The sequence below is a fragment of the Echiichthys vipera genome (genome assembly GCF_963691815.1).
Source record: "Echiichthys vipera genome assembly, chromosome: 3".
Taxonomy (NCBI): domain Eukaryota; kingdom Metazoa; phylum Chordata; class Actinopteri; order Perciformes; family Trachinidae; genus Echiichthys; species Echiichthys vipera.
This window is the reverse complement of record NC_139828.1, coordinates 26,423,426-26,446,891: the sequence shown is the minus strand read 5'-3', so window position 1 is coordinate 26,446,891 and position 23,466 is coordinate 26,423,426. Positions and strand designations below refer to the sequence as shown.

Here is a 23,466-nt window from a genome sequence, read left to right as displayed (position 1 = left end):
TAAGATATTAGTTGTTGCTTTTTGTAAACAGACCACATAGATTTTCCAAAGAATGAACAGTCTGACATCAGAGGTCATACACCAGTTATACCCACTGAGGCAGTAGCACCATGAACAGCATTATGGAGTGGGACCATTTTCTCAAGTAGACTCCTAGTCCTTCCCTTGGATCAACTCTTGTAAGGACAAAAGGTTTGAGTCTTTGACAAAGTTGGTCAAACTCAACAGGGACGAGCCATCAAGAACTACTGCATCATACTGTTGGACGTTAGATTCAAAGTTTTGGTCAAAGCTCCCGTAGTTCTGGTCCCTTGCTGCTCGGAACGTTAGTCAAAGACATTTTCCAAAATATGGCTGCTGTGCTTCAAATAGTGCCTGTAATCTGATCAGTCAATCAGGTTACGTATCACATTTACAGTGAGCTGAATGCTTGAAGGAGTGGCCACATGTGCGCACGAACACACACACAAAAACAAGTCTCTTTGGCTCTGTAGAGCAGTAGTGGATTACATGTTCCATCCTAGTCCGATGTGGGTGGCCAGCAGGTAGCACATGCCGATCATACACGTCATTATCATCATGGGGAATCCTAACCTGCAAGAAGCAAGAACAAAACAAATTTATATCATGAATTTTAATAAAATTTAATTCTAACCAAAGAAAAAAATATCTACATTCATGTTGGTCACCAAGTACAGTGTATTAAACATTTAGTAAAACTGAGAGGATTTGAATGATAACTGAAAAACCCACAATGGTGCAAATAATAAATAAAGAGGCACAAGCAGTGATACGTTTGGCACATACATATAGATATATATATATATGGTCAGGAGTCATATACTGTAGAGGTTCATGGTCCGCAGACAACAAATCCTAATGACCTTGATGATCCACAGACTTTTCATCAAGTGCTACCACAGGTCAAACTTCACTGATAAGTTCTTCATTTGATGACAACATACCTCTAAAATGATCAACTTGCGCCTCAGCTGGATTTTAGTTTAATGCTAATGTTACCATGTTAACTGTTAACAAAATAGCATGTGAAAAGTTACATGGCAAACATTAGCCTGCCGATGTCACCGTGAGCAGTTAGTCTGATAAAGAGCTGCTTCACGTGTTTTCACACATTAACTAGAAGGGTACTCCGAGAGGCCCTATCACAATGTTAATGCTGTGTGAATTTTCCTACGGGAACTCATTTTGCCAATTATTCCAACACCACATGGATGAAGCTTAAATGCCCTATTCCGCAATGTTAACAAAAGTGATACATATTTGTGTATCTGTCCCGTGATCAGCTGCAAAATTTAATGGATTCTTTGTTGGACTTGCAACAGCCTTCCACCAAATTTCATAAAAATCAAACCGGTAGATTTTTCTGTAATCAAACAGACAAACCATCATCCATCAGCGTACTCAACTCAAATCAACCCATATGTCTGATGTCTGTTAAAGTAACAATCTCGGAGATCTCCATTCGGTTCTCCTTGCTGATAAGCTGCAGATTGCAGGTGTGTTTTTGGAATTCACTTATACTTGTTTTTTAAGTTTCGTCGCGTAGTCGCACTCTTTGGCCGTAGTAACTGTTTACTCACAATGCTTGCAGGGACCTGAAAAAACAGTATGACGCTTCACACACACACATTAGATAAAGAGCGAGTCTGTGGCCTTGTGTCCGCCTACCCCGTATGACTGATCAACCACTGCTGGGGGATGGAAAATGCGTTGCTTGTGATTTTTCAAGGGACTGTCGCCACAGACACCCAGTTCATAATAATGCAAATGCAAGGGCTTTCATCACTGGGCCATGTTTTCAGTGACCACTGTGTCACCTCAGTCAGTGATAGTGACCAACAGACATTTATTTCAATCCAAGGTTTTTAAGATTATTACTTTAAGAAAACACTGACAACGTAGAACTGAGCCCGACAAGCTGATAACAAAATATTATTTTCCCCTGATGTGGCATATCTCCACTTGTCCCCAAGAGGTTTCTATTCATGCAGTATAAATGTTTTCCTGCAGACACTTGATACAAGCTGGAGTTAGATCATTATTGAGTGAAAAACATTTCTGCTTTTATCATGGCTGAAGTTTAGCATTATGATGCAACACAGCCTTTTGCATGTACAGCGCTTTACATATTGGCAGTACCATAACGTACCATGTTAAATGATTGCTATACCTACTATAAGTGTGTTACATGCCACAACGTACGGTACAATTATCAACAACAAAAAAATCCAACCTCCCATCACTCCACAATCCTTAACTGCCGACACATTTGGTTTCATTTCTCTACATCAGACAAATGGCGCTGACTGCCTGAGGCAACATGTTCATGAATAAATGTTTGATAAGGTGGTGCGTACTTCACAATGTCGCCTGATATTACAACTTCAGATTACAGTTTCAGTGTATGATTAAGACTGTGATATATCTATATATATATAGTATTTCCTGTTATTCTCTCACACTTTGTTAGGCATTCTGATTCTAACCACACTCCAGAATAAACGAGCACTGAACCGAATCACCTGAAATTTATAAACAGGGCTCTTTATGATGTTTTGAGAAACTCATTTTCTGGTGTGAGGTCAAGAGATGAGACAATTAGAATATGTGGGAAATATTTTATATATGTATTATATCTTTTTTTTTCAACACATCTTTACATGCTACACCTTGATACCTAAAACTAACTGCTTGTTTTTCTTTGTGTTAGACCTATTTTGGACTTTGGCAGCCACAGACGGTCATATGTGAAAACTGATGAACGAAACACTTTCTTATTCTGGTGTGTGACACTGACTGTGTGATACTGCGCCCCACAGGGTGACTTTCGTTTCACACGGCCAACTACACAGGGAGGTCAGAGCTACACAGCCCCTGATGGAGCTGGTACGGATTCAGTGTCTTGCTCAAGGACACATCAGGCTGCAGATGAAGGTTTGTCTTCCTGCTCACTGTCTGCAGCTCCAAGCCAGGCCAAATGACATGGCAGGCTTCCACATAATTTGCTAAATTAAATCACATCATGCTTGACGAAAGAAAGACTTCTAGTGCACATAAACAACTGAGTAGTTTGTAGTTGTGACCGACGAAAGCTTGTTGAGAGGCCTTGGGGATAATGACTGAGATGTAGTTCTTTATAATGCAACAGCAATGATCACTGCCATTAAAGTAGCAGTATCCATGTACAACAGTATGAAGGCTACAGGCTAAACTGCTTTCCAAGTTTTCCATTCCTCAGTTAGTATCGTGAATTTAAAATATGCCCTTAGATGACTCCAGATCTGCAGATGGTTTGTCATTTGGATGGCTACCATGTCCTATATGGACACATGGCTGCTCTGAAGGCCAGAGATCTGTTTGCCTGCAGTCTCTGACACAGATCCCTTTTGGGGGACAAAGAGAAAAAAGGGACTACATGTTTATGTAGATTTATCTCTTTTAAAGCAAGAAAGATGTAATTAAAATGATAGTACCTTTAGCGAAAAATTTATATATCGTTAAAATATCATTTAGAGCAGATGCTGCTTGCGTAATGGTGCTGTGTGAGGTGTGAGGCTGCGAGAAACAGAGTCATAAATAAGTCAGGACTAAATAAAGCAGAAAATAAGCATAAACCTACTGCTGCCATAGCTCACACTGATGATGGTTCACATCATTGTTTATTAAATGTGCTAATCTTCCTATTGAGATTAATGACAAAGTGATAGCAGGGAGTTATTTCTAACACATGGCCAATTTATATGAGGTGAGGGTAATGGGCATCAAACACAACTTTATATTCTATTTGGTCGAAATGTAGTTTTACCAACAGACATGTTTTTATTTATTCAGGGTGAAACACCCATTACGATAACTGCTGTAGCACACACTTGGGTGAAACAGGGCCGCACAGACAATTATGTGACATGGCAAGGTTAACTGTGCAGGCTTGAATTTTTTTAGGGAGATGCTAAAGGTTACACGTCTCTGCTGCATGTGTTTTCTATTTACCTGGGCAATATTCCTTCTTTGAGGATCTTAAGGCATAGAATAGGACTATTTTGATTTAGTTAGCGCTGATGTTCAGAATTTGATGGGAAGTGAGTCATAGGTGCCCATGACTTTCTGGCTTTATTCTTTTAACTTTTTTACATGAATTTGCCTTTTATAAAAAGAAAAAGAAAATTAAAGCTGTTATGGAAACGTAAAGTATGTTACAGACTGCTCTCACTAAAAGAAACATATTATAACCCATATTTATGTTTGTTGTTAGGCGGCGACCTCTAGCAGCCACAGTAATTATCAATTGGGTCAAACTAACACAGGACTTCCACCCAGGAGACCACTGTCCATGCCATGAAACCAACACTATTTTTACAAACTTTGATATGGAAGTAAGTCATTGACATAATTACATCCAGTCTCATTTTTTAACCAATTCATTATTTTTTCCCAACCCTAACCAAGTAATTAACAATAAACTTAACCAAGTGCTTCCGTTAACTGCGACCATATCACAATGTTAGGGCAGTTGTATATGTTGTTAAGGAAGTCACTAGCAAACAACCTACTCTGTTGTTTACATATGAGGACATGTTGCATGTGTCAATATGGTGGCATACGTCTGGTAAAGACAATAGTCTACTGCGATTTTACTGCTGAAAATGTGACTTCTTGGCACATGATTGATAGCCAGATGTATAAATGGAATAAGTCAAAATATGAAATGCACTGACTCACAGCTGTTTTGAGACCCTAACCAGAGGCGTGCACTGGAATCTAACTTGAGCCTGTAATTGAATTTCTTCATACTGAAAATGCAGCATATTGGATACATAATCAGGCAAAATAGCAGCCACAAAATAACATAACACACAGGTTTTTTAATATTTATGACTTTTTAAAGTAGTAAAGTTTGCTGCTTGTGGCTTTTTCTGAAAAATAGTTTCAACATGTATTTCATTGTGCTTATATGCACAATGTTTGGTTTTGTAACCAAACAGGACCAAAAACAGTTTGTAAAATTATAGCAACCCCGGAGAATGTGCGTTAGAGTCACTGACATTAAATGTACTCAAATTTTGAGCTTTAATTAAAGATCCCCTATGTGGCCAATTAAGACTGTAATAAACTGAGTAATAGGCTGAGTTCCTTATTTCAGATATGTTTGACAGCTGGGAGTTGTTAAATGTTTGGAGGATTTCATATGTTGCTGAAAAATGAGTTTAGGCATTTGATGCAGTGCCCTAATTAACTACTAATCACTGTATTCCTTTGTTATGCCGCATCATAAATAAACCAAATCAGAATTGTCTAATAAAATATCAATACCAGAGATGTGATAATAAAGGGTTTAGGACATGCATTGTTATGACTGAAATCATTTAAAAAATCCATAAAAATGCATATATTAAAATGTGCATTTGATGTTTCCTTTTCAAATAGTTGGAAGGAGTTAGCAGCTTTTGGCCTAGTGTATTTGTTCTCTCTGTGTTATATAAAGTCTTCTGAATCCAAAGCCTTTTCAAAGCCCTATTTTAAGATGACCTTTCAGAATCTCCCATACATCGAGCTGAGAGAAGCATACAAGAAGTCCATGTGTGCATGTGTGTGTGCATATCTAATAATTGTGTGTCACTGTGTTACTCTTTATTGCTGCAACTATTTCTTCATTCATATGAATACAATTATGCTGTTTCAATTTAATATGCATGTGGAAATGTCAAATTATTAGTTGAACTAAGGATTAATGAGGCTAGTGAAGCACTTAGGCTCATTAATAATGATTCCAATACGGCGTGGTGGTGCATTTATAATCGTAACAGAGTCAGAGTTTTTAAAGGGGGCCAAACTGAACTGAAGTTGCAAATGTCAGGGTGATTATCATTTTTATTTACACATCAAAGGTATGACAGAGTGTGAATTATGAGGAAACATGTCAGAGAAAAAATGTTTGACTAAAATAATGGGGAAAGGTAGCTTAACAAAGATTTGCCATGGGCAGCCTTTTGAAATGTATCTCTAAGACCCTCACCTTTAACTTCCTGTAATTTAAGAGGTCTGTCCAATTCATCACAAATCCTCCTTGTGGAACATACTGAAATGCCTTTAGCCTCCTGTTAACATTTGGCAGCAGCAATTGTCAATTTACCATTTGCAATTAACTCCATATTTCCACAGTAACTAGTGCAGTGCCTGTCCGTAACAGTCCAGGTCCAGGTTTCTTGAGAACAGGTCATCGAAACAACTTTACACGACTTGGGGTCCTCACTAACACATCTTCCATGACATAGTTTTGTCCCTAACCAATATATAGAGTTTTTTTATTGCGTATATATTGAGTTTTATTTTGCAGATCATTTCAAAAGGTCTGAGGAGTACCTTTCATCTCGTTTTGTAATAATTAACGAAATGTAGTTTTACCAATTAATTACTGTTGCTATCCGTCAGCATCCATTTCCATTCTCTCACAGAATATATGTAGAATTTACAATGAAACTGTGTCAGGTATACCAATGGAAACTTGTGGCAACTGTCAATAACAGATACTGGTTGTTGGCTTATTAAGCTAATGTACTTTCTGTGACTGGTGTTGATATTTAAAGCTGACCACAGGAGATTTATTTTGGTTTCAAACCGTGGTTGAATCAAACTCACTGTGCATGTTTCTTTATGAGAGCCTACAGCCCACAGCCGTATCAGTTACAGGCCCTGATTATTAGACATCTTTGCTTAGTGGGGCTACTGAACAGAGAACTCTAAACCACTAAAGAAATCAGTGCTATTAAACACTGCAGAACCGGACAGTAATGTAGCATTCAGCAATGTAGATGTTGAGGTCACAACAGCTCAGTAGTTTTTACAAATTGATCCGTATGGGAGAATACAGTACAGTTCACTCCAAACTGTGCCTATGTTTCTACGAGTGAATTGCACTCTAAATACATATAATGTGTTAAAATGGGAAATACAGTTTTTAAGAGGTCAATAGCCAATTGACATGAGACCACTAGGATTTTTATCTTTGGGGAATGAATGTCTGTGTAAGATGGATTAGGTGAGGAATCTCTCAACTCTTATCATAATCAGACAAGCTGAGGTCACCTCTACACGAGTGAATCTCTTTCTGCTGAGCAATACTGCATTTCCCCAGGAACAGCATGATGGGACAGAGGGCAGATGAAAAAGTTGCCACAATACAGCATAGACAGGTTCACCTTGTCTAAAAATTCACATCGCACCTTGGATCTCACACGTTGATTTAATTGTATGTGATGGGAGCTCTTTGAAAGTCCTGATGCAATCTCAAATTATTTTTTTAGATAAAACCAGAGGGGCGCCCTCGTCTGACTGTAGGGGCTGTATCCTTGTCGCAGGACAACACAGCTCCCTATGACAATGCTTGCCCTGTGCTTTTCTAGCCATATGACTTGCAAAATGCTCCAACATGCAGTGTTTAGGTGGAAGGGAGAGTCCTAAATGCACACAGCAACTTAACAACTTTTGTTGCCTTATGGAGCCAAAAATGGTCCATTTCGGTTACATTTTTTGTAGGATGGAAAAGAACATCTCTCTGTATGTTAGATTTCTTGCAAATAAAAGTCAAGAGCACAGATAGTGCAGGGGACCATTGTTGTTGTTTACTGTCTGGTGGTTAATGCACAGTGAATGGCAGACTGGGAGCTCTAACAAAGTACAAAAAAAAATGTGGTTACTACATTTTTGCCTTTGATGCAGAAAAAACTGCATTCAGGATGAGAAGCCCTCTAATTCACAACCGCTGCTTTGTCACGCCCCTCCCGCTAGGTGTTCTATATTGACACACATAGCATAAGGCAGTGTGTCTGTTACCGACACAGAGAGAGAGACAGTGAGGCTCTGCATTCACTCATAATCCGACAGTGCAGCAAGTCAGCGACTTCACATGACGTATTAGGTGTATTTCCTTAGGTTTCATTCTCTATACTTTTATTTGCTGGAATTTACTAAATTGTAGTGCTAAATTGTTTGAATTTAGTTTTTCCCACGCAATGTTGTTCTGAAATGTACAGTATATATACATTATATTTTTGTAATTCTTCCACCACTGATCAAACATCATCGTAAAAATGCTGATCAAGGTACTAAATTGTAACAGCAGCTATTTTTTACACTGAGCATGCAAGCACTATGATGGCTCACACCCTGTCGAGCTGCACTAATAGAGTTGGTGCTTCTCCCATGCTCCCCAGGTTAATGGTTTGAGGAAAGGTGGATGACCGGGGCATATGCGCTTGAAAGAAGCAACAGGGATGATGCCAACTAACTGCTCAGCTGTTCAGGGTAATTCATTTTCCTTTGAGATGGTCCATCACAAATGCATCCATGTCCCTCTGGGCCCTGAATTTAACCACCAGATACTGCACTAGTCAGCCCCAGACTTCTCTCCCCTTTACCTGTCTCTCTGAACAGCTGTGACCCTTGCCACAGACATCCAATTACAGACAGTCCTTCAGCCAAGGGGAAATGTCTCCGTCCAATACCTGTAAACACAGCTACAAAGGAGCTGACAGACTGCAACTGTGAAATCCCATATTTGGTCATAAACTAAAGTATTGGACACATTTATATATTGATGGTTCTGGATTAAAAGTTGTTATAATTCATCCTGAGGGGAACATGCATGTGTGGACCTAGCGTTATTATGAATTCCATTGCTGTTTTTGGTAGTGAGTAGTGAGCTTCATAATAACGTGTGTACCAAATTTCATGGTAATCCATCAAACAGTTGTTGAGACATTTCACTCAAACCACAAATGTCAACCTTATGGCAGCGCTAGAGTTCTGGGTTCAACTGAGTTATATTAGGATTCATCCTCTCAGCACCATGAATGCCTCTTAGTTAATTTCATGGCAATCCATCCAATAGTTGTGAGGTATTTGAGTCAGGAGTGACTGACATTGCCATCCCGAGAACCACTGCTAGTATGGCTAAAAAAGCAAAGAATATAGAGCTCACCAAAAAAAACAGTAAATGTGCAAAGGACGGCAGAATTGTAGAAAGATGACAGGTCATCCATGTAAGGACTTTCCATTAAATTGGCAGCAGTGATCAATCCTTCTCACTTGGTGCCATGGAAATGTTTTCTGGTAACCTTGGCTTTCACCACGTGACCCTTTGATGTACATATAATGACAAAAGTCTACACACACACACACACTGGCTTAATCTATAAATATCGTGCTGTGAGACATTCAAAGCACAAAGCAAGATACATGTAAATCCCACCTGCAGATTTCCAGTCACTGATTCAAATCACACAGGGAATGGTATCGCTCTCTGTTCACCATTTCATACAGTTCACTTTGTAGTTCCATTAATAAAATGACATGCTATTACCAAGCCTAATCAGACTCCTATTCATCCGTCTTTTAACATCACTGACCACTTCCACTTCTCCTGCAAGCAAATTGCAAAGCATGTCCCACCGTTTTATCACCAGAATGAAAACTAGCGAGCAGGTGGCAACTTGGGAGGCAGCATACTTGCTTGAGATATAATGACATTTTATTTAATTTCTTTTTTTACCACCAGAGATTTATCAAATCAAGCACTCTATGAGCAATTCATTCACAATCAGTTCAATCAAGACTATTGAGCACATTTTTGCACCACACTCACTAAACATTTCTCAGTGCCTTTACAGGGTCACCGGTGAAGACACAAGCTTAAAACGCCGCCCAGAACAGATGACGTTACAGTAGCTCATGTCTGCCAGGTCATTTCTTTGAGTTATTTTACTGACAGAAGGATGCACCTGCTGTATATATCCCAAGCAAGGTCAGGTGGTCACCCTCATAAAACCTTGTCCTGCTTGGACAGATACACTTGATGTGCCAGATAGTACCTGGAATTCCAGCAACACTCCCCTCAAAGAGGAGAGCAGCTTCTGCCACATGGTATGCATTTCAGTGACTGGGACTCTGGAGAAACTCAGACATTTGCAATGTTCTCAAGCAACTCAACACACACTGTTGGCACCTCCTTTCCTAGCATATATGCAGTAAGCACCCCTTAAGGCAGTAATGCCTATGATACAGGGTTGACAGTGATGGACAAGTCTGACAAACTAAATATAATAAATGCTGTTAATGACTTTTTTGACTGCTATATGTGTTACGTTTAGCACTGTTTAGGGAGAGAGGACTTACTTGAAGAACTCAATGAAGGAAAAGCCGTAGCCGTGTTGTTCAGCAATTCCCGCGCACACAACATTGGCTGATGCTCCTATCAATGTGCCATTTCCTAAAAAGACAGGAGAACAATGTCATTTGTATGATATTTGATACCTGACTGTCTGCAACCTCCATCCGCCTGATTAATACATTCCTGAAAAACCTGTTGTATACAACATGATATATGATATCTGCCCCCTTGTGGTTTATCCATGCCTTGCAGGCAGTAGAGGTCGTTTGAACACGAAATCATTCAAATCATTCACTCGTGTCTAGATTTGTGAAAAAATCTTGCAAGACTCGCTTCCCAATTACCTATATTCACCTTAAAGGGAAATTCTGGTGTAGAATCATCCCAGAATTTTTCATGTATGAACTATTAACATAGATCTTCCGGAGAGTCGCTAACAGCCTGCCGTGGCTAACACGGGTAAGCTTGGGGCGGCGAGATGATGATTTATTCCAGCAAAACAAGTAAACGTTGTGGTTTGCTGCAGACACGGTGATCCCTCTGCCTAAGCGTCTCGATCGGTGTCTCGATGTCCAGATTCAAAACAATAGAACACTGGTTTATCAGAGTACGGTCATCGTACCGTAATAGCAGCCTATGAAAAGTTTCTGGGTTGTAAGCTTTCATTTTTTGCAGCCAGGAAAGATACAAACAGGAACCATTCGGACTCTCTTCACTTCAAGTTGCAGGCTAGTCGTCTTTACCTGTGCCTGCACTCACTGTGCGTCTTCCAGCAGAGGTTTGGTGTTATTCGGAGCAGTATTAGTGGTTAAAAAATGCATTTTAATGCGTTAATAGTTCATACGCGAAAACAATTGTCTCGATGGCTTATTTGATGACCCAATTTGTCAAAAAAGCTCATGGGATGATTTTACACCGGAGTTTCACTTTAACCATTTGAGGTCAATGCCTCACCTAAAGCATTTTGCGAGCCATCTGCAAACCTCGACCCTCATTAACACACCTGCAGGAAAGTTACAGTAGGAATACCATTCATATTGTTGCTAATATTTCAATATAGATATTAATCGGATTGAAGCTATATACAATTACTAATATTTTGTAGTTTATTTGATAGTAAAATCCTGTTGAAATGTATGTTTCAACTTTGATACTGCAAGTCATTAAGGTAAGTTATCCAGAGATCCCTTATTATTTTATAGGAAATTAGTTTTCTTTCAAAAAAGAATAAACATTTTGTCAAAAGGTCAATCAATACTTTCTCTGGTAATTGTATGGTTCAGGCAGTTGTAAGGAAACATTTTAATTGAAATGTAATAATAATGAAAACATTTATACAGGTTCAATGTCATGTCAGTTAGTTAGTTATGAAAAGCGACACAATTACTATATTTAACATTTATGCAAGGCTATAACAATAATTATATTATTTATCATCTTTCATCCTTATTATAGTATAAAGTTTTACTACTTCTAATCTCCTGAAGGCAATATTTGACAGTCAGGTTGCGTATCTATCCAGTCGCTCGATACTGCTCACATCTCAAAAGGTGTCAGTGTGGGGATGGAGCTGGGCTGTGGCAACTTTATACTGCCAATCGATAGGGACCTGTCACAGTGCAGTTGATTAAACTGAATCACTGTGACAGTTCTCTAACTCTCTCACCCTTTGTGTCCTTCCCAGCCAAACAGAGCCACACTGCACTGGAGGGACAGCCACTGGGGTGTGGTAGAGCCTGAATAAGGCAAGATTTGAGAGCCTTGGGCTGTTTTCACAAAAAGCACAGCCTGACTCCCCGGGGAGTGGAACAGCTGTACAAAGTGTGACTGTCACCTAGAGCATATGATGTCTCCTTCTGGCAGAGGCCATCGATAAAGATTCACACCTTTCAAACAGTGACATTACTATAAAGCCCCTGATGACTGTAAGGGACGCTTTGTTTGTGTGTGTGTGTGTGTGTGTGTGTGTGTGTGTGTGTGTGTGTGTGTGTGTGTGTGTGTGTGTGTGTGTGTGTGTGTGTGTGTGTGTGTGTGTGTGTGTGTGTGTGTGTGTGTGTGTGTGTGTGTGTGTGTGTGTGTATACGTGTGTTTGTGTGTATACGTGTGTGTGTATGTGTGTGTGTGTGTGTGTGTGTGTGTGTGTGTATACGTGTGTGTGTGTGTATACGTGTGTGTGTGTGTGTGTGTGTGTGTGTGTGTGTGTGTGTGTGTGTGTGTGTGTGTGTGTGTGTGTGTGTGTGTGTGTGTGTGTGTGTGTGTGTGTGTGTATACGTGTGTGTGTGTGTGTATATGTGTGTGTGTGTGTGTGTGTGTGTGTGTATGTGTAGCCTAAATACAAATTTATTTTTATATACAAAATACAGGCTTACCCCCTAGACAGGCTCCCATGGCCAAGGCGAAGATGAGAGGTTTTACTGGCAGGTTCACATCTGCATCGTGACTTAGGTTGATGAGAACTGGAATCTGTGAGTACAGAGAAAGATTGAAACAAAAGAACCAATGAGTTTGGTGTCTTAACCATTCTGCCAGAGAACTATTGTTTGCAAAATAATTTTAATAAGAAATTTAAGTTGAGTTTCCCGTCTAAAACACAATCAGCAGTCTCAAACCTTCCAGTACTAGCAACCCCCAAATACATATACACAGGGGCTCCATCCAGTATGTGGTATGTGATGGGTTTTACATGCAACATACAGTAAGTGATGAGCCAGATCGGATCCCACCATGATGGCACAACAGTGTGTTCTCAGCCATGTCCCAGTCGTTTTAGAAATCCCTGAAGATTGTTGAATTATGTTCTGAGGAATTTACTTAAGTCCCTATATCGCCTCTGAAAATGAGTGTACAAATGAAAGCTTTCTTGTGCAGCGTAGCAGTGAGTATTTCCATTGGCTCCTGCTGCTGGAACCAGATGTTGCATGACTGAATACTGGTGTGCATATCACTTCCACAAACCATAATAGCAGCTTGTGCAGACACTTTACACAGTCTTATATCAATCAAAATGAGTATTAACAGGGACTGTGACAGAAAGAATACTTGCATTTGCTTGGCTTACATAGAATTGTTTGTGCTTAAAGTAACAATCTCAGACATTTGGAGGCACATATTTAGACTGGAGCCTCTCAGTTCATTTTTGACTTCCAGGGGACGTTATCAACAGTGCAGAGCAAACTCTGGACACAATTTGATAGATCGACAACCAATTCCAGCAACCAATTGATGTAGCGTTAAGTGACACAAGAAATTTGGGGTGATGCTTGGTCATTTTTTTTTAGCAAAAAAATAATGCCAGCTTGGTCACAAACCTTTTGAAATGACAGCTAAACAGTACACTATAATGGGTTTCTGAAAACATTTGGGAAGAGAAATAGGCAATAAAGTAACTCGATCGATATATGATCAGCACTGTCTAGTTCAACAGCTTGATCTGAGTTTTGTGAGCCTGGTAAACTGCGGTGTGCCAGTTATGTTCAGTTACTACATTTAAGCATGATCATTAATCATCTTATACCCGCTCCATGCGGAATAAGCAGCTGTGATTTGTCTGTACTGGCGAGGCGCCAGAGCAAATGAGACATGAGCTTGACATTTTTGTGTGGTTCCTAGGCTGGGTACGTACTGCGATAGGAGGTAATTGCAGGTGTGTTTTTCGATCTCACTTGCCAAACATCCAAACAGTGTCGTTGCCATGGATGGATAAAGAGAACTGGTGAAAGTGTTAGAGGGGCCCTGTTCATTCCTATTAATGTTGCTCAGTGGTGCATGAACCAAAAAAAGTTTTATTTTGAGGCACAAAATTATCTAGCCGAGCCGGCTAACTTTAACTTTAGCCCTCATCTAATTTGAAGAAGTATTAAATAATATAATCTTGCGGCTCTTCTAGACTTTCCAAATGTGAAGCTCAAAAAGAAAAATCAACTGATTTGTAGACTTCTCTTTCCTGGTCATGACATCACGTGTTAGACCCAGAAGATTTAATTCCACAGTTTGGCCACTTCGTCACAATGGCTTAAAGGCACGGCGCTCTTCCTGGCTGCTTGTGAGTTTTCCTGGGAATGTTTCCTGAGAATGTTTCCACAAATATCCCATTTGTGTACAGTAATGCGGTGATAGATTAACAGACGTTTATTTAAATGCAAATCGTTATGATTATTAATCAAAGCTTGAAGGAATGGTTTGACATTTTTGGGAAACACACTTATTTGCTTGTTTGCTACGAGCTACAGCACTTTAGATGCCAGTTAACTTAGCTAAGCACAAAGATTGGATATAGTAACCTGGCTCTGTCCTAATTAACTAGACCCATTTTAGTTTTTATACGGCTTCAATAAGCAAGATATAGCAACCATTAGTGGCTTTTTTACCTTTGTACAGAGCCAGGCTGGCTGTTTACCTGTTTCCAACAGGTCTTAATGCTTAATGTGATTCCGATTTATTGTTTGGCTGTTCACACTACGTCTTTAAATGTGGTCTGTCTACGGATTGCTGTGTGACCAGCTCACATTTCTGAAGTGACCGCATGCCTAGTTGATCATTGATGACATCATGACACAACAGCAGTGTTTATGTAAGCGAACATGGCAACAGCAACCGGTATAGTAGGACTTCATGGCTCAATGCTTAAGACATTGCATGGCCAAAGTGTCACCCCAACTACTATTGAGGTCTTCACTCTCCCTCCACTGGCCGCCTGCTTCACTGCTGTCCTCCATGTTTGTTTTGATTCTGTTCCTGGCCCCTGCCTTTGGCCTTTTTTTTTTTTCAATCAACTTTATATGTCATTCATTTACAAAACAGTGCAGCGCGGATCAGAATGATGTCAAAGTTGTATTAAAAGCGTCCTGGCTGTTCAGATTGCGGTCACATTTAAAGAAATCCGATATCCGGTATCTAATTCAGTACCACATTTAAAAGTGGCCTGATTCTGATTTGAAAATGTCAGATTAAATGGGACTTGTGCTGTTCACACTGTCAAAAGCAAATAACATATGGGTCACATATGAGCAAAAAAGTCAGATTCAGGTCACTTGTAACAACAGTGTCAATGTAGCAACTGCAAACTGTGACCTTGTATTAGCTGTGCCGTCAAACTTATTATTTTCCAATTACATTTAAGCCTCTAAATTGATTTAGTCTTTTCTCAGCTTCAGTCTATTGGTACAGTCAGGAAATGCTTTCTAATCAGCTGTGCACCGAATTGAAAATGGATGAGGTTTGAAGTCTTCGTGCATGGGCCTGAAAATTTTGAAAGACAACCAACACATCTTCAAAACCGCTGGTTGACTGGTTGATTAGTCAAAAATCTGGAAGTCTGATTCTTGCAAGCAGCATCTCATTCTGTCAGTTGGACAGCATATTTTCCTCTTCTCAATGTCACTTTAATTGAGTACACTGGCACCCCTCTAAAACAGTGATCTCAGTACAACCTATTGATTTTCAGCAAAACAGACAACAAAAGTGGTGAAAAGTTGGTCTGATATTTGTAATTAAATCTTAAATATGCCCATGCAGCTAAAGCAGCTGTATAATTAATGTGTCTGAGAAAATCTTTCTGGATCCTGTTATATTGTAATAGTTGTTGTATGCGAATTATATTTTGTTTATTACATATTTTCTTATTTTGGTACCAGTATATTTTACTTTACTTTACTCATAATATAAGTAAAACATAAATGAAATCTGTATTTGGATCAGTATTGTTTCCTCAGGCCTGTGATCCCACATTTTAAGTATGAAAATAGTGTAACAAGTCCTGGCTGCTATTGGAAGGCTCAATGTTTTAATCCAAGATGTTAAAGAATAGTGGACAGATAATAGAGCTGGTAGTGATAAATTATAACATGTAATAAATTATGCCGGAAACCACATATACTATATTGTGTCAAGGCAAATGTCTGTTACAAAGGTGAATTTATGGAACAGCTGTAGTGAAATGTGTAGCACACTTTTTGTTTTGTAATTGTATAAACAATTATGGTTAATATTGCCTGATGTAACTTGTGTCAAGTAGGTTGTGTGCTTTAAGAGGGATATGTGCAGTTCGCTGTAACTTCAGCCAGCACCTTTTGGATGTGTACAAAATATTTATGTTTTTGTTTTCTTTTAATACTATTTGTTTTTTAACCCTAGGGACATTTTTGGCTTGAATAATTTTACATTTAAATCATTTTGACCATGTTAATGCATATGGATTTTCTTTTTTCACAGTTTGGAAGTTCAACCTCAGCTCCTACAATTAGTCTATAATAAACTGTGTAGCCAAAATAGACAATGTTGTTGCTAATCACTGACAGATCCAAGACTGTGACAAAATGACTCCTATCATTTAGTATACAAGAAATAATTTAACTTTTGTGCTGTTGTTGTTGTTCTTGTTGTATGTGGAATTATGTAAACATTTTTGGATTTAAAGAGTTGAGTGAATTATATTTGGTAGTTATGATACACAAGGGTTAAATATAAAGACAGTCATTACAATAGTTGTAGTAGTTGAATAGTAGCTTAACGTGAACCAGCCAAGTTTTATACTTTGATTAGTAATACGTAATAACATATAAAGATGATTGTTTGAACTGTGTGTGTGTGTGTGTGTGTGTGTGTGTGTGTGTGTGTGTGTGTGTGTGTGTGTGTGTGTGTGTGTGTGTGTGTGTGTGTGTGTGTGTGTGTGTGTGTGTGTGTGTGTGTGTGTGTTAGAGAGAGAGGTCAAAAGGGCAACCATGTCTGCCTTTGATGTGTCTCTCCGAAGACATTTGTCATGTAAATTTGTCTGTAAGGACCCAAACAAACATGAAAGAAAGACTCAACAAGCATATACTTGAGTGAGATATTAAAGCAGCATGCTGCCTCCTACCATGGTGGCAGTGAAGGGAATGTTGTCAATGAGAGAAGAAGCCAGAGCCGAGACCCACATCACCAGGATAATGGCTATAGCCAAGCGCTGGTCTTCTGGCACCGCCTGAGAGGGGAGATAATAAGAGCGACAAATAACTGGTACTTTCATTGCCACTCAGATGCAGACGCCTCCCTCCCCTCAACCCATCACTGATTTAAATCGAACACACCAATTATGTTCATTCTTTGACACTGAACCTCTCTTCGGGGAGGAGAGGCTGAGACGATGAAAGGGTTTGAATGTGTGACATGACCACAGGTGGTAATTTCTTTGAGCTTTATCCCTGAGCTCTGCTGTACACACACAAGGCCAATTTTCCACATGTGACAAGCATGATGATGTTTGAACCCTCGTGGTCTTCTCTTAGCTATGCATGGCCAAGTTAAAGAAGGCAATATCTCCTCCCTTCACATGCCCTCTACTTGTATCAAGAGAGAAATGCAATGCAATTCTACCCAGCATGCTGCCCAATGTTTGGGGAGGATGAGCAGGTCAGAAACCATGAATAGCACACCACCTGTCATGTGTGATTATTAGACTTATACAGGCCCACTGTCTAAACGCAAGCTGACGTTCCTATTACTGGTGCAATTCTCTACTAAGAGACACCTCACTTGCATGATGCACACAGGCTACAATATGGGTGAAGATTACCTCAGAACCCTTCGACAGCTGACAGGAATCAGATGTAAACAAGATAATTGAATTCATAGCTGTGCAGAACAAAAGGATCAATATGCATGAAATGAAATATCATGTCACCTGTGCCCAATTATTAATTCTACCAGTTGCATGGAGCACTGGGAGATGATTGCTCAGTTTTAGAATCAAAGGAAAAACTCACTTTTATAAGGACTGCTGTCTGTTCTCCAATATAGTCGATAAGCTGCAGCTGGGCTAAAGCCTGAAAAATAAAGAAAGAAGAAGATTATTATTAAAAAAGAGAAGAAAAGTAATTTGCTTTTATTTAGGGGACATTAAGTGGACAGAGACAAATCTATTCTTTTTATCATTACAGACACAGTGAACATAGAAAATATTCACACGCTGATGGACGGTCCTTATTTGGACTACTTGGTGACAAAGCAGCAACCTCTTGGGCTGAAGCCAGTGCAGATGTGCCAAAAGCAAGTCAATCCCCATAGAGCACCATGTTAATAATTCTCAACGCAGAAATAAACATGTTTACAGCCTGGTACAAAAAACTCACCCATTGAAATTATATAAAGGTTCTACATATTTAAGGGCGTGCAGCTTTGAGTGACAGTGGCTGCCATCACAGATGACTAGCATAGAGTGTAGGCTTCATTAAGCCTCGCTCCACCTTTTTTTTTTACCATTATCTGATTAGTCTGAAGCTAGGCGGAGTCCGGCACTGCCAAGATGGCGACAGCTGGAGGTGCCAACATTGAGGTTCATTTCGAAGAAACCTATGGGAAACATAGACTATTTTATACAGTCTATCACTTGTATCAAAGAGGAGGGAAAGCACAAAGCAGCTAACATTATGCTTTATTTTCATCCTTTCATGGGTATAGAAATATATCTATTAGATTGTAAGCTCACTGACTGAATTTCTCTCACTGCCAATACTGTCATAATATCAGAGCACCAATCCTATTTTCCTTTAGTATCTTTTAAATGTGCTTGTCAGAGGCTAAAACCTACATTTATCATTCTGATATAATTACCTCGTATGACAAATGGAGACAAAAGTTGTTGTTTGGCATCAGTTTTTGTTTTTCACCATTTGGTGTCCAAAATCTCTTAATCACCAGCAGTCAATGCTAGAAATGTGGGCTGTGAAATCAATGAATAAATGTTAAATACCTCCATCAAAACGAAGAGGCCAGCAAAGAACAGTAATGTGGCCCACTCCACCCGGTGCAAGATGATTTCAAAATCCTGGATGTCGGCCAGAACCAAAAGCCACAGTGAACCCAGGATAGCAATCCATCCTGAGAGAGAGAACAAGAAACACCGCCTGACATCTCCCTTTATGGCTAGAGAACATACATTAAGACTCTTTCATGGCCTTATCCAACAGGCACATTTTCACAGATTTATGACAAGAAATATCGCACACAACACATGGGGAGACTTAGGAGACTTCAAATGATTAAAAAGTGTTAATTAATTCAATGAAATGCAGTTCCATCTGCTCTCTGTTCACTGAAATGTGTCTTTCATCACATTGTTACAGATGTTACCACTGCGTTTTTAGATCTAGGTCTTCATTTCCACTTTCTGTAGTACAACTCTGTTTTTACCAGTGTTGGGACGCTGTGTGAAATCTAAATACAACCAGAATGTGATGATCTGCAAAACACTGGAACCCAGTATTCAATTGAAAATAGTACAAAGACAACATCTAAAATGTTAAAACTGAGATAATTACAAGATAAGAAATATTTCTATCTTGAATGCAATACGATTCCGTAGAAAACTCCTGGTTGAACATCCGCCAAATTAATTCAACAGGTTAGTAACATGACTGTGGTCTGACAAGTCAAAATTTGAAATTCTTTATGGAAATGATGGGCTAAAGAGGAGAGGGACCATCCAGCTTGTTATTAGTGCATTTCAAAATTTGTTGGTTTGAGCAACAGATGCTGCCAAGTAAACAATTTGTTTTTTAGGGAAGGCCTTGTTTATTTCAGCAACACACTACTCGTATGTTAACGTTCTGCTCGTATGACAACAGCATGGCTCCGTAGTAAAGTCCAGGTGCTAAACACTGTTGCCGCATTATGAAACATAAAATATGACAAAGGAGACCCCGAACTGTTGAGCAGCTGAAATCCTACATCAAACAAGAATGAGAAAACATCCCACTTTCAGAATGACAGCTGTCGGTCTCCTCAGTTCCCAAACACTTAGTAACAGAGTGTTGTTAGAAGAAGAGGTGAAGCAACCGAGCGGTAAACATGACCCTGTCCCAACGGTTTTAGTGGCATCAAAGTCTAAATGAGGATATCATTTTCCAAAATAATTCAATCTTTTAGTTTCAGCATTTGATACGCTGTCTTTGTTGTATTAAATTAAATATGGGTTTTCAATGATTACATTCTGTTTTTATCAACATTTTACACAGCGCCTCAAGTGTTTTTGGAAACGGAGTTGTATCGGCTGCCCCAAATAATCCAATGTTCAAGAAATATCTAAAACAAATATGTGTGAAAATTCAATTTGATGCAGAGTTTTCAACACATGCCCGCACTATAATTCCTAAACAGATCATACTATGAAGTACCTGTTAGTATTTGGTCTGACTTGATGGGCTTGATGAAGTATTCACTATCACAATAATGTCATTTCAACACATTCTAGTCTACAGGACAAAAGTTACTGCAGATATTTACAATGAGAGAGTGTTTTTGAGAGAGGGAAGAGTGTGCATCCACTTGGAGGAAATTTGATTAAACAGGTGAGGCCAGTAATTGCCTTGGCCGAGGCCTTTGGGGAAATAATTTCTCAACTGATGTGACTTAGTGAAGAAAGAAGGGCAATGGAAGGACACTAAGAGGAGAGTGACAAAGGGAAGATTAGAGACGGACACGAATAAGAAGATCAAGAGTGAAAGAGAGACGTTACGTTTATGCCGCTTCACAGCATGTTTACATGTTCAGAGCCTGCTGAGGTGTTCCTCTCAAGTAGGGGGGGTCATAATATCAGATTTTGGTACCACCATTATTGTCAGAGGAAATATCATGGTTTTACGTTTTTCACAATTATCAAACCGACAAAAATGCTAAGCTTTTTTAATTAGATGTTTTATTTACTTTTTTTTACATAAATAAAATACATACTACCTACTTTATATTGTTAGATTTTTATATATTAAACAATGTATTAAGACATTTATGGTTGATCCATCGTAAATATATCCTGTGATGGATAAAATATAAGTATCTCTTAAGTCTCTCTCTCTCTCTCTCTCTCTCTCTCTCTCTCTCTCTCTCTCTCTCTCTCTCTCTCTCTCTCTCTCTCTCTCTCTCTCTCTCTCTCTCTTATCCTAATTGAATTGTCTAGTCAACATAGTTATTGTTATTGTTTTACATAATTTTCTTTGACTGTCTCAAGACACTTTCCATATAGAGTAGGTCTAGCCCACTGATTTATTTATTATTTACAGAGATCCAATAATTCCCTTCATGAGCAATGGCAAGCAGCATACAAGTGGTCCCTTTCACATACAAGTAATAATTTTTTAATTGTAATATAAAATACAAAATAATCCTTAGTGCAGCTTGAGATGTGTCTGAAAACATTGCCTGTGTCTGTGTACAGTATCGTCATCATAAAAGTTTATAGTCTGCCTGGAAACAGCAAACAGAGAGGAATGTTGTAACTTGGGTTTATAATTTGTTTTTCAGTCCAGAAAAGCGTTCGTGACCCTCGATCATTATTGATCCACAGCGCTTCAGTTGGGCTCTAAATCTTTCTGCAAAGCCATTTTTCTTTCTTAGGTTTGAACTGTGATTCGTCAGACTATAGTATGTTCAGCTGATATACCCTGATGCAATTCCAATATTGCCAGCCTTGAGACTGACCTTCTATTTCTATTGTGAGGTTTGAAGAATAGTTTTGCCACAGAAACATAGCTGTTAATTTCTATTTATCATTTCTATTGTGTAGTGAAAACAGGAACCCATTTCAATTAATTTCACAAATGACGCTGACTTTTTCTGATCTTAATTACGTACTTATCGTAGCGTTTTGTTCATGCGAAAATTATGACTTTTTTGTATCCTTCATACAAAATAGCATCTAGCATCTATCATCTGGCTTTACCCACTGAAGCTTTTTTGTTATGAGCTTCCAAACTTTTGAACAGTAGAGTAGCATAGCAGCTATAATACAGTAGTTCAGCTTGTTGGTAGAGGCCGAACAGCAGAATTACAATACATATATGTTTAACACATTTCTGTAGGTTGAGAAATTAGGTTATACTGAGGATTCAGTGGTATTGCAACAAAGGTCAACGAGGTAAAAAAAAAACAACCCACTAATTCTACTATTAAATTCTCCCCGTGACAGTTTATCATTGAAATTTCTGTCTTATACAGTATATATATATGATGTCTGTTGAAGGTCTTTGTGGATACAATCTCTCAATCTCATCTGTCATTCTTACAGTTGAGTCCAATTAGTTAGTATGCTTTAGTGTGACAATAAAAGTCAGTGTTTATGTAGAATAAATAAACCACATTTGTCATTTAAACTGACCAATACTAATCTTTTTAATGAACAGTCTATCCCTTCCATTCGAAGTCCATAAATCTGTTTGTCAAAAACAATTGATCAGTTGATTGAATCATAAAAACAAATGTAATTTAAACCTTCCCTGTTGCTCTAAGGAGTATATAATATATTGAAAACAAAAAACAAGTATAACTCAGAATGAGCGTCCCACATAACCTTTGCAAAGTTCTATAATTATTTCAAGCAATTCATGGTTTGCTTATCACACTGATGTTTCCTGAGGCTTCATCTGGAACAGAACCAGGAGCAAGCAGCAGACAACCAACCTAAAGAGCTCTCCAATTAAAAAGAGGTTTTAGGCAAGTCGAAGCAGTTTATGATCATCTTTTATACGCACAACAGCAGTGTCCATGAGGTACACAGAATAAAGTAAATGAATACAAGGCCAAAAGATAAAGAGTATCTAGTACACTTGTAAGCTTATGGTTAGATAAGAAACTGTGATGTTTTAGGTGTTCTGCATTGCCAAAGATTCAAATGCCGCTTTCACACATGCACTGCAACCCTGACATTATCTAGACATTAACCTGGCTGAGCTGTATGTGAGCTCGTGTGTGAATAGAGCAGCAGAATTGCAGAGAATTTACAGCGAGCAAGTGGGCATGTTGATGGCAGCGTTGTTAGCATTGTTCAATAACTTTCACCGCTACAGTCATCTGATTTCGGCATGGGAATCAATAAAGTTTCATCCAAACCACAGTTTTTAGTCACATAACCACAGACACATTAGAGGGATCAAATGACCAGGCAAAAATCAGACTCAAATTAACTCTTACCGTGTGAAGTAAATTAAATTTTAATGACGCTCAATTTTAAAAAACATATGTGAATGAATAGACTGGGATTGCTGCAGTATTCAACCCTGACTATGACCTGCATGGATTAATGAGAGCCGTGTTTGGATGGGTGCCTATCCCGCTGCAGGGACAGAAAACGCGCCGCTGTGGGGTCATTTCCATTTAATAAATGTCACAGAGAGGTAACCTGAGCAGCGCCTGTAATTAACTGTGCGTGTTTGGTGACTGAGTGGCCTCAGCAGCGAGGGGAGAGATGACAGGGTGGGTATGAAGACAGCCATCTTCATTTAGGAATAGTGTTAGCATTAATGAGATGCTGTTGA

The 23,466-nt window shown here is 39.0% G+C and overlaps 1 protein-coding gene across 1 annotated transcript in view; it reads right to left on the bottom strand.

The window, feature by feature from the left end:
• Positions 1 to 462: 462 nt before the first annotated feature.
• oca2 (oculocutaneous albinism II) overlaps positions 463 to 23,466 on the bottom strand; it is a gene marked incomplete at its 5' end in the record, with an annotated part of 49,748 nt that continues 26,744 nt past the window's right edge. Inside the window, 6 exons of the mRNA XM_083940665.1 lie at positions 463 to 594; positions 10,192 to 10,285; positions 12,556 to 12,649; positions 17,040 to 17,144; positions 17,926 to 17,985; positions 18,912 to 19,039. Coding sequence (XP_083796791.1) covers positions 507 to 594; positions 10,192 to 10,285; positions 12,556 to 12,649; positions 17,040 to 17,144; positions 17,926 to 17,985; positions 18,912 to 19,039 — 569 coding nt within the window. The 3' untranslated portion in view covers positions 463 to 506. The remainder of the gene's footprint in view (positions 595 to 10,191; positions 10,286 to 12,555; positions 12,650 to 17,039; positions 17,145 to 17,925; positions 17,986 to 18,911; positions 19,040 to 23,466) is intronic.